The 15,720-nt window shown below is 41.0% G+C and overlaps 1 protein-coding gene across 7 annotated transcripts in view; it reads right to left on the reverse strand.

The window, feature by feature from the left end:
• Window positions 1-53: 53 nt before the first annotated feature.
• The window catches only part of ppp1r9a (protein phosphatase 1, regulatory subunit 9A), a 55,487-nt gene continuing 39,820 nt past the window's right edge, over window positions 54-15,720 (reverse strand). For 3 of the 7 annotated variants that reach the window (XM_039605874.1, XM_039605875.1, XM_039605873.1), the window contains exons 10-21: window positions 14,010-14,106; window positions 10,812-10,947; window positions 9,163-9,251; window positions 8,313-8,445; window positions 8,161-8,221; window positions 5,650-5,697; window positions 5,487-5,535; window positions 5,228-5,272; window positions 3,851-3,970; window positions 3,528-3,551; window positions 3,066-3,248; window positions 54-2,671 (exon numbers count right to left, since the gene is read on the reverse strand). In XM_039605874.1, coding sequence (XP_039461808.1) covers window positions 2,489-2,671; window positions 3,066-3,248; window positions 3,528-3,551; window positions 3,851-3,970; window positions 5,228-5,272; window positions 5,487-5,535; window positions 5,650-5,697; window positions 8,161-8,221; window positions 8,313-8,445; window positions 9,163-9,251; window positions 10,812-10,947; window positions 14,010-14,106 — 1,168 coding nt within the window. In that variant the 3' untranslated portion in view covers window positions 54-2,488. The remainder of the gene's footprint in view (window positions 2,672-3,065; window positions 3,249-3,527; window positions 3,552-3,850; window positions 3,971-5,227; window positions 5,273-5,486; window positions 5,536-5,649; window positions 5,698-8,160; window positions 8,222-8,312; window positions 8,446-9,162; window positions 9,252-10,811; window positions 10,948-14,009; window positions 14,107-15,720) is intronic. The other 4 variants (XM_039605880.1, XM_039605876.1, XM_039605877.1 and 1 more) reach the window with 3 other exon arrangements.

Consider the following 15,720-nt stretch of genomic DNA (forward strand, 5'->3'; position numbering starts at 1 on the left):
ACTGCATAGGACACATGCAGAAGAAGAAAAAAGAAGAAGAAACAAAAGCAAACTGTGGACAGTGGCTGCACATTTTATTCAGTGTGACAGGTAGCTGCCCTTTCAAAGTTTTCAGAATGTGACAGCAAGGCAATGACAAAAAAAAGGAGGAGGAGGAGAAGAAGCACAGCTTTTTTAAAAGTGAAAGCATGGCTAGCAGTTTGTGGCAAATATCTTTTTGCTATCCCTACATACATAAAAAGACAGAACCTTCCAGACATGATTCATTTGTGTCTCTGCCCGCCGGGAGCACTGAGGTCCCATGTATACGATGGTTTCATCATGCCTGGCAAGATCGGTCAAGCACATAGAAAAAATCTGGAATCCCGTTTTTAGCTCAGGTCTGACCTTTAAGCATCCTTAGCCCTCTGGAAAACTGCGCACCCACATTGACACAATACAAAACAAGGCTTCTTTAGGACTCTTACAGCATATTGCTTTCAGTGTTTTACTATACATACAAAAGAGTCTGCTGACTGGTTTGTCAGGGTGTGTGTGGAGGGGTATTAACAGAAGGATTCAAGTGTTACAAAATATTTCATGAGAATACATCATGAGCAGTTTATTAGAGTAGCACGGGAGCAGCACTACGGTGGTATTAGAGGAAAACCACAAGCACAATGGGACTATACTACTGACTTTTTTCTCTCATTGCAATATTGACCTTTAAATCCTTCATTTGATAACAGCCATTTGAATTGAAATCACTTTCTGATCATGTTTGGCAAAAGTAGGTAATCATACAATTCTGGATAAATAATTATTAAATGTTAATAATCCTCTTATTTCGTTATCATAAACAATAGTACATTGCTTCATTAAATACAGGAATAAATAAATAATAACACAATCTACTATCATTGATACCCGCACTGATACCCCGTCTATTCTTCTCAGCCTGTTAGCAGCACACCAGACAGGGTCATTAAGATAAAGATATCATCACAGCTGCCTGTATATCTCTCATGGTGGCTGTGGTGTCTCTACATTTAATGTCAACCTATGAAATAATTCCTGGGAATGATAAAGAAGTAACACAGGCAAAATGTCTCTCAGTGAGCTTTGAAATCTTAAAACAATAACCTAAATCGTTCCAACAGTGATGAACCAAATTCAGAATAAAGTCCAAAATATATTCTGGCTGTAAAGTTCAATTCCAGTGTAACATCAACGTTTTAGGTGAGATCATCTTTAAGGACAGTTTCTGCACTTTAGGTGTCGCACAAAGCATCTTTATGGCAGCATTACAAAATGTTATTTTCAGGACATTCCAGAGAAATCTGCATGACAAAGCTTGGTCATCGGAGATAATAAAATGACAGGAATGAGGACGTAGTTTAGTCTATCGTATGTGTCGTGACACTCGCACAGAAGCGGGAAGAGTTTGGAAAAATTCTACTAAGCTGGAATTTCTAAAGGCAGCGGCAGGTATTACTTTGTTACTGAGAGAATATAAAAAGAGGTCAAAAGCAGGTTGCAAGGGGGAGTCAAAGCAACATTATGCATTTAAGCAAGAAGTTTCATTTTTATCAACTTTTCTGTTTTTTGTGGTTCGGGTTAGGTAAGTTACAAATGTAATAATTACACAGTACCTGAAATCTCTATTAGAACAAGTCCAGTCAGTTTAGTATGTCTTCATCATTCATACTTTAAACGGCTTGAGTATGATACATGTATACGGTAAGGGGCACTGTAAGCCAGTAGGCAGGTCAAATTTACAGTGGTTGCACTTCCAGTGTTCTTGCAAGAAATCGGAGCGCTCGTTCCTCCCGGCGAATCTTTCATTTCCAGTTCAATTCCTTTAGGAAAGTTCCAGTGTTGCCTTATTCAGTAGTGAAAGTAAGCAGCATGGGGACACCCAGTGGTGGGAGATGAACACTGCCTCATGTAATCCAACACAAAGACCTGAACTGTATGTGCTTCGTAAAAGCCATAAAGAGATTCCACTGATCTTTAGATTTGAGCAGGATATACATAAGTCTATTGAAATGGCACATCATCTATATCCTTATTTATCACTGTACATGTACATGTCTATGTCTAAAGGTGCTATGATGGGTAAGAGAAGTCTCTAGAGATGATGTGGTAGGTAAAAGAGATGAACTTTTCACAGGCGCACTCTGGATATGAATAAATAAAACCAATTTACAGCTATAAACAGCAAAACAGAATCCATAAACTCTGGCTAAAAACACAGGATGGGTGTAAAATGAGGCAAATGAAGGGCACCATTCTGTTATCCAGCTGATCCTTTTGGTTTCATTTGGTTGGTGAAAAGGTCACTCAACAACAACTGACAGCTGGGTGTGGAGCTCCACCTTTCAGAACTACTGAACTACTGAGCAGGCGTCCCTCAGGGTTCGTTTGTGGGGCCTGCTGACGTTCTGTTCTGCAAGATGCTACTTGGTGTGGTGCTACAGTAAAGCGGGAGGTAATCTGAGGGCTCGTTTCACTCCGCCGCACTTTCTTTACGTGCATCTTTCTGCTGCTGCTCCAGCTCTCTCTTCCGCAGCTTTTCGCGCTGTTTCTCCATCTTTTCTTGGTTCCTCTTGGCCTTTTCCATCATAACTTTAAGATCTTTGATCTTCTTCTTGATCAGCGTTCGATCCTGGGAAGAAGTGACCCCAAGAGCCTGAAACAAATTAGCAAAATTTGTTTTATATTTATCTCATAAGTATAATTATTTAGCTTTATTTTTTTTAATCCTTTATATTTCTTTTGCCAGACTAGTTATGCTCATCTCATAAAAACACTTTATTGTTAGGCCTATACCCTCGGAACTACTTTTAGCAGCAATGAATTGAAGTCATAGTTTTCTGAAAACATGCATCAGTCTCTTACATAATTGTGAAGGAATTTTTTATCTACTCTTTATGGAGGTTTCATTTATAAACAGCCCTCTTAAGGTCCTGGCACAGCATTTTAATTACGTTGATATCTTTGAGGACTTTGACTGGGTCATTGTGATGTGATCTGTATTTGAAATCTGATTAAGATGCATTTAATAACAAAAAGGTTTCTGTTACCTTGAGCTCAGCGCTACTCAGCTGAAGCAGCTGCACTCCATCTATATTTTTGGCAGTGAATTCTGGGATATGGTGTTCTAAGTTTAGGCCCATAAGCCAGTGGGCCACTTGCTGTGAAGTCCATTCGGTAATGCTGCGGTTCTGCCACTGGTACTGCTTTGAAAACTGCCCCTCGTCTAGCATCTGAACATACATGACAAGGAAAAGAAGTGCATACAATGAAAAACAGATCAGCTCCATCTTTAGTGCTTAATTTGGATGAATAATGGGCTCAAACCCAGTCAACAACATCAAAAATTCCACTGACATTCAGCACGTAGAAATACTTAAATTCTGTGGGCCATGAAGAGAAAAAAGATCGTTCCTCACCAAAGATGTGTAGCAGTGAAACACAGACAAATGGTTTACACACAGCTCAACAGACACAGAGACACGCATGCATTAAAAGAGCCTCAGTCTCACCTCATCATCTATCATATCCAGACTCTGAATGTTGCAGCATAGAAAACAACAGAAAATGATTGGGTAGTTAACAGAACAGAAATGAAAAAGCTACCTCTGTGGTAGCCTGGCAAACGAAAAAAAGTGTTTTTCTGCAGTAAAAAATAAGATAAGCTTTCGTGCAATAAAGTAAAGAAAAAAAGGAAAACTTTCTGGATGTTTTCTATAAGGTTACACACTTTATGCGTGGGCTGATTTGAACCGGCAAAGATAAATAAGCTTGTATTTATGGTTCCTGTTTCCATATTGAACTTCCACGAAGAACTTTCGGGAACATTTAGTACCTCATCTGAGGACAGCACCAGCGTGTGTGAGCGTCCTGACATCTTGGCTTCACTGAGCAGACCGCTGATCTCCACTGAGCTGCTGCTGCTGGCACTCAGATCATCGCACAAAGTGGGTGCCTAAGAAATCAACAACACGTTCGTAAGACTTGTGGCGAGCCAACTGGCTCTGCGGCTGAATTTAGCTGATTAGTTGGAACGCTTCTCCGTTATCGATGCTTCTGTGCAGCGCTCTGTGAAGCCCAACATGATGTAGATGTTACAAATTTATTTAACAATGATTTTTTAACCTGAGAGAGTGGACGGGGAGTGAATGAATCAAGAAAATTGAGGGTTTTTTTGTCCCAGAATGTAACTGATGTGCTTCATCGCACAATTTTAAAAAATCAAAGATTATGTGTTTGACAGGCTCAAAGAAGGAGTGTGTGCATATCTGTCATTTTTAAAGATGCTTGAATAGCATGCAAACTATAAATTTGGCTGGAAGTTAGAAATGATGAAGCTGGATGCTGTCTCTGTGTGAGAGACATTCAAGGTATTTTAGTGTTACAATTCAGTCCCTATAGACAAGCTGCTGCTGCTGAGAAATACAAACTAACAGGATGAGTGGACACAACACTGCCCTACAGAGAAACTTTATTTTAACTACTAAACGTTCCTTTTTTCGCTTGAAATACACAGATTTATAGTTTTGGTGATAAAAGGCTAAGAGTGTAGAGCTTTGTCTTACACTCAATAACATACAGTAGCTTAACCGAGTCCTTTTAGTCTCAGTACCGTCTGAGGTCAAAGTGAGACTAATCTCAGGCTTAGACTGTCAGCTTTCTGGGAGGACTCCTTACCTAAAAGCTCCATAAAAATATAATTAAGCATAAGTTCTGCACTGATTTATCTTCTCATATGCACTCTTCTTAAGCTGAGGGTGTCTTTGGAGTGAGAGAGGACTGAACTGGTGCAGGATCAAAAATAATCTCCTTTTTAATCCTATGGTAACCCCATCTGATATTACACAGGATTAGAAACAGTTTTCATGTAAGTTCCTACAACTTTAATCTTATTGTATCAGGATGAGGTTTAACTGATTTTATACACATTAGAAAATGAACTCATTCACACAGTGATCAGATTTTTCTGCTAAAGTTGAATTAACACTTAAAATCACATCATATGTTTGCTAAATCATTATGCTTTTTTTTGGAAGTGAGTTTGATTGACTGTTACACAATTAATTGGGCAATTATAATGCAATTATGGATTTCTATGGTTTTGGCAAGGTAATTTCCTTTTATATAAGCCCCAAATTACATCTTGGGGTACAAAATTATTTCCATTTCAATTGTTTGAAGCGTTATTATTAAACATAAAGGAATACAATACCACATAATGTGAATAGGAGAAGAAGTGGGGCCATGTGAGTGCAGTCTGTTCAACAGAAACAACACAGTACATTAAAGCTACAAAGTGAATAGACCAAACAGTAACCTGCAGTGAAAATGCAGAACTTGTTAAAAACTGCACGCATGCCAAGAAGACTTTTTTAAGTGCATATATAATTGTGCACCACAGAGGGCAAAGCAGGCTATTATTCAGAGAGAATCACTATTTACCAATGTACCAATGACCAAACCTCACACACCTTGGCCTTGAGGTACTCTGGACTGTCCTCTGCTGACGGCTCTGTGGAACTGAGAGACAGAAAGAGGTGCAGGGAGTTCCCAAATCAGCCATCGTGAAGTAAAAATTTTAAATCCTTGTGTTTATTAGATGGAGACAGACAAGGAAAATACAAATAGTAATACCTGTTTCCAGGTGAAGCTCTGGGATCTTTGTCCTTCACTTTGGTTTTCCTGTGAGGAGGTGGAGTGGAGTTGAGTAATATATGTGATGCAATTTTTTTTGTTCATGTGCTTTGTTAACTTTGAACCTTTAGTAATTATTCATACAAAATGACTTCCATTAAAGATCAGTTATTAAATTGTCTCTCTTGGCTCTTGATGAAGGCGGTCGCTCTTTTCTCCTCCCCCTTTCCCTTATCTTCCCTGCTTGGCTTCTCGTGTCCTTGTCTAGTCTCATCTACTTTTCTACTCTTGCCCTGGAACACTCTCACAGTCTGTTCTCTAAAACCTAAAAGGGGAATTATGGATTTGATCAACTGGTCCCTGAATGCAACTGACACCCTCTTCTCAACGAGAAGCCTGGGCTCGGGTGAGCCTGAGTGTCCTGGAGGGACGTTCCCTGCCGGATACACGATGGACGAGTGGCATAACTGGAGGGTCCTGTGCCTGGCGGGACTGTCGATCGAGGACATTGAAGACATGTACCTATTCGGAACCATGATAACAGGGTTCTTGTTGATTGGAGCTGGCTTGGCCCTGGCTTATCGAAGATTAAAGAAAGCAGAATCGGCTGTTCAAAACCCCACAAGGCTGCCCGCTGTGATTGAAGCGATGGGACGACTTGTGACTTCTCGAAATGGGCTCATTGAACGCATGGAGATCTTGGAGAAGCTTGAGGCTGCCGCGAACACTCAGACTAAGACCTCTGAGCGAAAATTGGATAACATCATGGAGAAGCTCACGGTGGTTCTGAGTTCTCAGAATCTGCTCTTTGAGCGCAAGATTGATAACATCATGGAGCGCAAGATTGATAACATCATGGAGCGCAAGATTGATAACATCATGGAGAAGCTCACGGCTCTCCAACGGGAGATTGAGAGACCAGTGTTGGACTGTTAGAGCGGCTGTAAAATTGACATGCAGTTGTTCAAACTAAAGGAATACCACCATCATTTCATGCGGCTACCATATAGGCGCCAGCTGTGGTCTCAAGGCTGGAGCTGAACAAAACAAATTTTCACCCTGAGAACAGACGGTGTTTAGACTGTTCCTCCCCTACGCAAGGCCACCTGGGTTGGCTGGAAGACTGTTTACTTAGCCTGACAGGGCGAAGGACACTCTCTCAGCTAAACTCAGGAAACACACACGCATACACACACACATACACTGATACACACATCCCTCCTCCCTTTCTAAACGCCTTCGATGCTTGTCCCCTCCGGGGCAGATGGCGGGTCGACTGGACCAGCGCAGACATGCTGCAGGACCGGATGCGCTGTCTACACCGGCTCTCGCTTACCCTTACCCACCCCAGTTGCTTGTCTTGTGTTTCTATGGTGTATTGACAGTCATGTGCTTTTGTGCTGAGGTGTTTTTTTTTCTGTTCTCCCAGTAGGACCTCAGTCTGAGTGGAGTTTTTTTCTCCTCCTCTCACCTCATGTTTTGTATTTTCGTTTTTTTTTTCTATCAGCCTACCTCTCTGACATGTCTTCCCAATGTGATGCTTGTGTAAAGTTTGGTCAGAGGGTTCCTTTGTAAGTGCGCATGTGCCATTAGTGTGCTGCCTGCTGTAACCTATAATTTCCTTCGGGATTATTAAAGTATTTCTGATTCTGATTAAAACTGTATACAATAAAAGCTGTAAAAAAATACAGCATGTTTTATCTGCTCATGTGTGTTCATTGCTCAGCATGTTTGTAAATGCTCATCTGGTAACAGCTTGTTAAGACAAATATGTATTCAGCCAATCATGTGGCAGCAACTCAGTGTATTTAGGCATGGCAAGAAAACCTGCTGAAGCCAAACCGAGCATCAGAGTAGGCTGTGGCTGCAGGTAGTCTGGAGTTTCAGAAACTTGGATTTTCCTGGAATACCATCTCTAGAGCTTACAGCATCAGGAAACCACACTGGGTACCGCTTTTGTCAACTAAGAACAGGAAACTAATGATGATCTGCTGCAAAATTTGAATGTTGGGTTCAGAATTTGGCAGAAAAGCATAGATCCATCCTGCTTTCTACCAGTGGTTGAGGCTGCTGGTGGTGTAATGGAGTGTGGGAATTTTCTCTATATATTTTAATTTCCTTAGCATCAACTGAGCATCGCTTAAATGCCACAGCCTACTCGAGTACTAATGTTGACCATGTCCATCCTTTTATGACCACAGTGTACCCATCTACTGATGGCTGCTTCCAGCAGGATAAGACACCATGTCACAAAGCTCAAATAACTTCTAACTGGTTTCTTGAACGTAACATTTTAGCACTTTACTAAAAGGGCATCCAACCCAGTATGAGTAAGCTGTACTTAATAAGGTGCCCAGTGAGTCTACACAGCACTGCTCTTTTATACGTGATCCTTGTGTTTGATTAACAACTTCATCTATCAACTTCATTTGACGACACTTCTCTGGACAATGTATGATGCATCAATTCACTCAAAAAGTTAACAAGTCATTGCATCATCTGCTGTCTTACCCAGGGTCCAGAGCTGGTCTCTGCTCCTCCAAACTATGAGAGGGGCTCGGAGACTGAGAACCTGTGATAAGAAACACCCGCACTGACATTACTCCCACATCAAATGATGAGCTTAAAAGAGTTCTGCATTATCAGGATCCAGGAGTGCTAACCGTGGAGTGTTTTTCTGGGGGAGCCCTCTGCACTGGCCTGGACCCTAAGTGCTGGAACTCCTCCATCGCAAGAGGCCACACTACGAAACGGACCAGAGTGGCTGTGGGATTGACTTCCACGACCTTCAGAGATCTAACAGCAGAGAGAAGAAGAAAGATGAAGTTAATTTAAGAGGCCATAAAAATGTGAGAAATGTAACTAAGGAGAGAGCAAAAGAGAAGACAAGCAAAACCTGCAAAGAACTCCCACAGAACGAAGAGGAAATTAAGTGCAATCAAAGAATAAGATCTGAGCAGCCAGAGCTGCGCACTAATCTGACAGAAGTCACTTGACATACTTTCACCATTTCTAATTCCTTGCCCTCTTTTCCCCAGGAAGCACCACAGTGCCTTAGCTTCTGTGTTCCTGCCAATTCTGATCCAGTTCTCGAGTTGTTTATCTAATCTGAACTTACTGAGTTAAGTGACAGCATTAGCCAAACCCGAGCCTTTCATCCAGAAAAAAAGACCGTGGCTATTATTATCACACTGGGAGAGACAATAAGTTGTGACAGAACCACACACTCAATTAGAGTGGCAGAGCAACACGCGGCAATTAATCCATTAGAAGGAATAAAGTGGAATGGACAGGGGTTAAAGGCCCACAAACACGCACATAGCAAACACCCTGTGGTGAAATCTGAGACATATTAAATGTAAGAGTACGCTAATGAGAATAATGGAGCTCGTCTGATTAAAAGTCACATCTGTCTGCATCACGTCTGCTTCATGTTTCAACAGTTGTTAAATAAGAAATCGTGTAACTGTGTTAAGGTTTCACTGAGTAAAAGAAACACGTGTTAATACAAACCTCTCCTTCTGTGGAGCAGATGCTGTCTCTGGGAACTCCTCCGTAGCCCTTTATTTTGCTGGGTGAGTGGGGAGAGCCCTCCTTCGTGTCTAGAGTCACACCCACACACACAACAAAGAAATGGTGAGCAAAAACAGCTTTTGGTATACCCGAGCACAGTGCATCCCTCCATGATGACATCGTCCATCCGTGACGTTTGTTTTTTAAATTTTACTTATTTTAAACTTCTTAATTTTCCCTGACCCTGTGTCGACACCCACATTAAACACATCTATTAAAAAAACATCAATTCAGTTAAAATGTCCAAACTTCCCCCATGAGCGACACTTCTAATTAGGCAGACGATTATCATCGTTCTCCTCATTCCCCGAGTGCGCACGGAGATGCTGTCAGATGAAACAAAGACTGAATCACTTAAATTTCAAAAAGATAATTTCAGCAGATCCTGTATTCTCCTCCCACGTGTGCTCTCTCCTTTATATCCCGTTCAAGCCGTATCCCTCGGCCCCTCTTGTTTTAATATAGCATACATGACTGCATCATTCGTCTCACTGCCGATCTGATCACTCTGCTATCCTGTCTGCGCTGAACTGTACTAGATATGGCGCTTCTTCTACTGTTCTGACGGTTACAGCCACTGAAATGAAGCCAGCGGAGCTTAAAAAGACTTGAGGAGAACAAAGCCAGTGTTTTTATTTGCAGTAGTTCAGAGTGAAGCTGGAGTCAGAGGTGCAAGTGTGAGGATTAAATGGATATTTCCATATTATCTACAGTGGAGTGTGTGAGTTTACAGTAAAGAACTGGATAGTGCAATGTTTTTTTTAATGTACTTTAAAAACAAAATCATCATTAAACTGCAAGATTCATTAGACAAGCTTAACTTAGCACAAAAGCTACTTTTTTAATTTATCAGTTTTTTACTGATTCATACAAAACAAACCAAGATATGACATATTCACTAGTGAGCTTTAGAGGGACTGGTAGGCAGCGCTGGTTTTACTCCCACACCTGCTAAGCAGTTTTAATTTCACTGATCAGTGATTTTCATCATAGTTTTTGACAACAACCTTTTGTTGTTGTCCAAAAGACAATAAGTAAATAAGTAAAAAGACAACTAAATAAAAATTAATTCAAGATGGAAGATGGATCTTGGATAAAAACAAGATGGAAGTATTCTGGAGAGACAAGATCCAATCAGAATTTATTAAGTTGTGTGTTTTTGTTTTTTATGCTACAACTAGGACCCATGCTCCTGTTTCGCATGAAAATGTGACAAATTTTTAACACTTGTGAGGAAGAGAAGAGCAGACAGACGGACACATTTTGCAATTAATGTAAAGGAAACTGAAATGCTAAACTGTGTGGAGAACCTCTCATCATAATCTCGTGATATTTAAAAGACTACAACTAAAAGAATTTAGATGCGTAAATTATGATAAAACTAAATAGTTTTAATCAAAAGAAAAATTAACACCACTGCTAAGCTAAGTTAGCTAGCTGCTTGGTTCAATTTTAAATTCCAATAAAATTCTTACAGATGTGAATGACACTGAGCTTCTTGGTAAGAAAAACAAACAGAAAGCAGAACATCAACAACATATAGAGATATTATACTTTTTCCATAATGGGCAGTTCCCTCATAAACAGACCTCTGGCTTGTGTTGCAGCTCGGCTCGGGCTGTGCTGTTGAGCGCTGAGCCTCTCAGAACTGCTGCTGTTGTTGTTGTTGACCTGGATACCGTTCTGCTTCATCAGCTGCATTAGCTCCGACTCTAATGCTGCAATCTGTAGAGAGGGGCGGACCGCTCGATGTTAATCACCTGTAGGCATATACCTGTCAAACAGCTGCTTTAAAGCGCTGGAACAATTGGTGACACACTGAGATGATCAGAAAACACATTAATACTTGATCTGAAAAAAGTGGACCTGTAATTCTTTTTCTTATTTCCAGTCATATATTTACTGTTACAATTAAATTAAACATGCCAAAAGTTTAAAATGACGAGGTCAGCATCTGTGCATGTAATACCTATGAGCTACAAGCTCAGGCTTCACATTACTCCAAACTCTCAGTTTCAGGCAGGTTTTACTAGACTTGGGTCTGTATGATGTCACTGAGGGTGGACATCCTTAATATGGTCAGCTCTGGCACCTCAGAAGATGTTGATGCTCAGAGTGAGCTCCCTCCTGAGTTGAAAAAGGAAAAAAGAGAATTCCTCCATAAAAGAAAGCTAGCTAGGAATACACCACTGCAGCCCATTCAAGGTTTTACAGTTTTACCAGTGTTTATGTGGACTGTCACCATCTTCAATTGTACAGTCAGGATTGGAAACCAAAATTGAGTGGGTGTTCCAGTAGACAATCCTGAGTCATGAATTGGGAAGGGAATGCAGTGACAGCTCTGGCTGTAAACACAGAAGCCTCCCCCACCTCTCTGCTGCTCAAACCTTTTGTTTACAAGGGAGAGCCAATCAGAAGAAAGTCGGCTTAGGTAGTGGTCCTAAAATAGCTTGTTTCATATCCTTGATGAATGAGGGGCTGCACAAAGGAGCACGGACCTAGAAATCAGTTTCAGGGGCTGGCCAAGTGTGTACAAATATCTGAACATATAGTACAATTGTTCCAGTATGTCAGTGTAGTTAAACAGAGACTCTGTGTGTTGTTGTACAGAGGGAGTATCAGAGCATACAGAGTCTACTGTTTTCCAAAACTCTTACCTGTGCCACCCTCGACTACAGGGAGTGCAGAATTATTAGGCAAGTTGTATTTTTGAGGAATAATTTTATTATTGAACAACAACCATGTTCTCAATGAACCCAAAAAACTCATTAATATCAAAGCTGAATGTTTTTGAAGTAGTTTTCAGTTTGTTTTAGTTTTAGCTATTTTAGGGGATATCTGTGTGTGCAGGTGACTATTACTGTGCATAATTATTAGGCAACTTAACAAAAACAAATATATACCCATTTCAATGATTTAATTTTACCAGTGAAACCAATATAACATCTCCACATTCACAAATATACATTTCTGACATTCAAAAACAAAACAAAAACAAATCAGCGACCAATATAGCCACCTTTCTTTGCAAGGACACTCAAAAGCCTGCCATCCATGGATTCTGTCAGTGTTTTGATCTGTTCACCATCAACATTGCGTGCAGCAGCAACCACAGCCTCCCAGACACTGTTCAGAGAGGTGTACTGTTTTCCCTCCTTGTAAATCTCACATTTGATGATGGACCACAGGTTCTCAATGGGGTTCAGATCAGGTGAACAAGGAGGCCATGTCATTAGTTTTTCTTCTTTTATACCCTTTCTTGCCAGCCACGCTGTGGAGTACTTGGACGCGCGTGTGATGGAGCATTGTCCTGCATGAAAATCATGTTTTTCTTGAAGGATGCAGACTTCTTCCTGTACCACTGCTTGAAGGTGTCTTCCAGAAACTGGCAGTAGGACTGGGAGTTGAGCTTGACTCCATCCTCAACCCGAAAAGGCCCCACAAGCTCATCTTTGATGATACCAGCCCAAACCAGTACTCCACCTCCACCTTGCTGGCGTCTGAGTCGGACTGGAGCTCTCTGCCCTTTACCAATCCAGCCACGGGCCCATCCATCTGGCCCATCAAGACTCACTCTCATTTCATCAGTCCATAAAACCTTAGAAAAATCAGTCTTGAGATATTTCTTGGCCCAGTCTTGACGTTTCAGCTTGTGTGTCTTGTTCAGTGGTGGTCGCTTTCAGCCTTTCTTACCTTGGCCATGTCTCTGAGTATTGCACACCTTGTGCTTTTGGGCACTCCAGTGATGTTGCAGCTCTGAAATATGGCCAAACTGGTGGCAAGTGGCATCTTGGCAGCTGCACGCTTGACTTTTCTCAGTTCATGGGCAGTTATTTTGTGCCTTGGTTTTTCCACACGCTTCTTGCAACCCTGTTGACTATTTTGAATGAAACGCTTGATTGTTCGATGATCACACTTCAGAAGCTTTGCAATTTTAAGACTGCTGCATCCCTCTGCAAGATATCTCACTATTTTTGACTTTTCAGAGCCTGTCAAGTCCTTCTTTTGACCCATTTTGCCAAATGAAAGCAAGTTGCCTAATAATTATGCACACCTGATATAAGGTGTTGATGTCATTAGACCACACCCCTTCTCATTACAGAGATGCACATCACCTAATATGCTTAATGGTAGTAGGCTTTCGAGCCTAGACAGCTTGGAGTAAGACAACATGCATGAAGAGGATGATGTGGACAAAATACTCATTTGCCTAATAATTCTGCACTCCCTGTATTTACCCTTTGAAATCCAGAAAAGAAATGAATGTCGAATGCAAAAAATAAAGGCTTGATTGACAATTCAGCTGTGAAGAAAGGCCTAAAGGTTGATGATTAAACCTCACACCAGCATGATTATCTTTGTGTCGCACTTCCTTTTTACTGAAAAGAGTGAAACGGCAAACAAGAGGCAGCAGAGGCGGTACGACATGTAAGAAAGGTCATCCAGTCTGCAATCGAAGTTATAAAGTAAAAAAAAAGAAGAAAGAAAAATAAACCAATGCCAAGTTTGACAACAGATGTGACCACTGGGCCTGAGCACATCACAAGAAACACCAAGTGGCAGAAAGAGCACAGGGAGGTGCTCCTAAAGATCTTTCTGTCCATCCTGATTATTGGCTTTGCATGTAATTTCACACAAGGCCAGCCTGTATCACTCATTAGCATATTTTCAATTTTATTTAAGGCCAAAAAGCTTAATTTTACAGGCCCAATCTGAACAGCTACAAGGCAGGAAGCTATTCAGTTATTGCAAAAATGAAAAGTGGATAGAAAAAAAAGATAGCTTACCCTGACTTGCAGTCCCTGGATCTCAGCCAGGTGAGCTTTCTCAGCCTCCTCCAGCCGCCTCCTCTCTGCATCCTCCTTCTGGATGAACTCCACCTCTCTGGAGGAACAGGAGGCAGGGGAGAGGAGATGTGTGTTAACACAGGAAACAAGATACAGCTATAATATGTGCATGTGCACATTTCATCATGTGTGATAGTGCCTTGCCTCTCGCTCAGCTGTGGTAATAAGGGAATTGAGGCTGTTTGAGGATGCCAGAATGACTCATTTTACCCCGATCACGCTGTTCCCGGTTAACACGCACGCACGCACATCTTTTTTCCTTTTACCTCTGCTTTACCCTCCTCTATTTGCTTTCCTTTCTCATTTCTTCATCACAGCTTAACTCCTCCCACTGAGGATGTGAGGGAGAGACACAAGGAAGGATACACCTGTGTTTCTTCACTTTAAGCACCTCCAGATGGATGCTCTCTCCTTAAAGGCGCATTTAAGGGGATCTGAAGACCTCCGTGATGGGAGACAGAAACAATTTCCAGGTCAAAGGAGGAAAGAGCACGTGAAGATGTTTGCATAATGAAAGGCACACAGTCTCTCTCCTCTGCAGCCCAGGCCGAAGGTACAGATCAGCATGGAGAGTTTGTTTCATCGCTTTGCTTCCATTTGGCCTGCAGGGGCACAGCCAATTATATCCAGTCAGACTGAAGCTGAGCAGGAGAGGTTCTGAAATCAGTGCACAGAAAAGGAGGGAGTGCTGCACTGCATTAAAATGGAAACACAGTTCTTACTGTTGAACTGGGATAAGGCTTAAAAGAAAGAGAGTTGGTCCAGCTCACAGATGGAAATGAGGTAGATATTCTTTTTCAGGTTCACTGAGAGAAGTGAGGGTAGTTGTAGAAGGAAAAACAAAGGAATTCATCCAAGTTTTTTTTAAATTAAAACATATGTTTGTAGGATTAATGCTAAAGTACTCATTTGAAAGAGTTGAAGTGTCATAATAAATGTGACGTTTCCTTCTAGACAGAGTACATTTAATGAAAGCACCTAGGCAGAGGTTTCTGACTCCGTTATGCTACAGTAACATATGGAAACAGACTGATTTTGTATGAAGTGTGTCTAACTAGACACAATTTATCACACATAAGTGTTTTTTCGCCCTGATTTCAGTCCCTCGAGAAGTAATCAATGTTTTTTTCTTAGATAATATGCAATATTCATAGAATTTGAAACTATGAAACTTTGTTAAGACGTTCTTGTCTCCTTCCCATTTTTAATCACTTGGATGTTCAGTTTTTAGTTTTCCCAATGCACTAGCTTCCATAAATCATTTTTGATTAACTGCTAGCACACATTAAAATCTGAAACTGAGTGAAAATAGTGAACCGAACCTGGGATTGCCAGTATGTGACATCATAAATACCTGCAAGATAATTATATAAAATACTATACATAGCCTCACTGAATAGTTAAGTCATATATGTGACTTTAAATTGCAATGATTTTTTAAAAATTTATGTACATTCAGCATTCTTTCAGTCTGACTAATGCTGTAAACTCAGATAGTTACAGTAACCTAAGTTGCTGCTGGTGTCCAGCAGACTTACATTTTCAAACTGTATTAACAGTTGAACCCAAACCACTGTCATTGGTCCAATGCTTAATGTAACTGAGATTCCCTGACAGAGAAAATAAACACAGTGAGAGGTCCAATGTGATC

This window comes from Oreochromis aureus, linkage group 22, assembly GCF_013358895.1.
Source record: "Oreochromis aureus strain Israel breed Guangdong linkage group 22, ZZ_aureus, whole genome shotgun sequence".
NCBI lineage: Eukaryota > Metazoa > Chordata > Actinopteri > Cichliformes > Cichlidae > Oreochromis > Oreochromis aureus.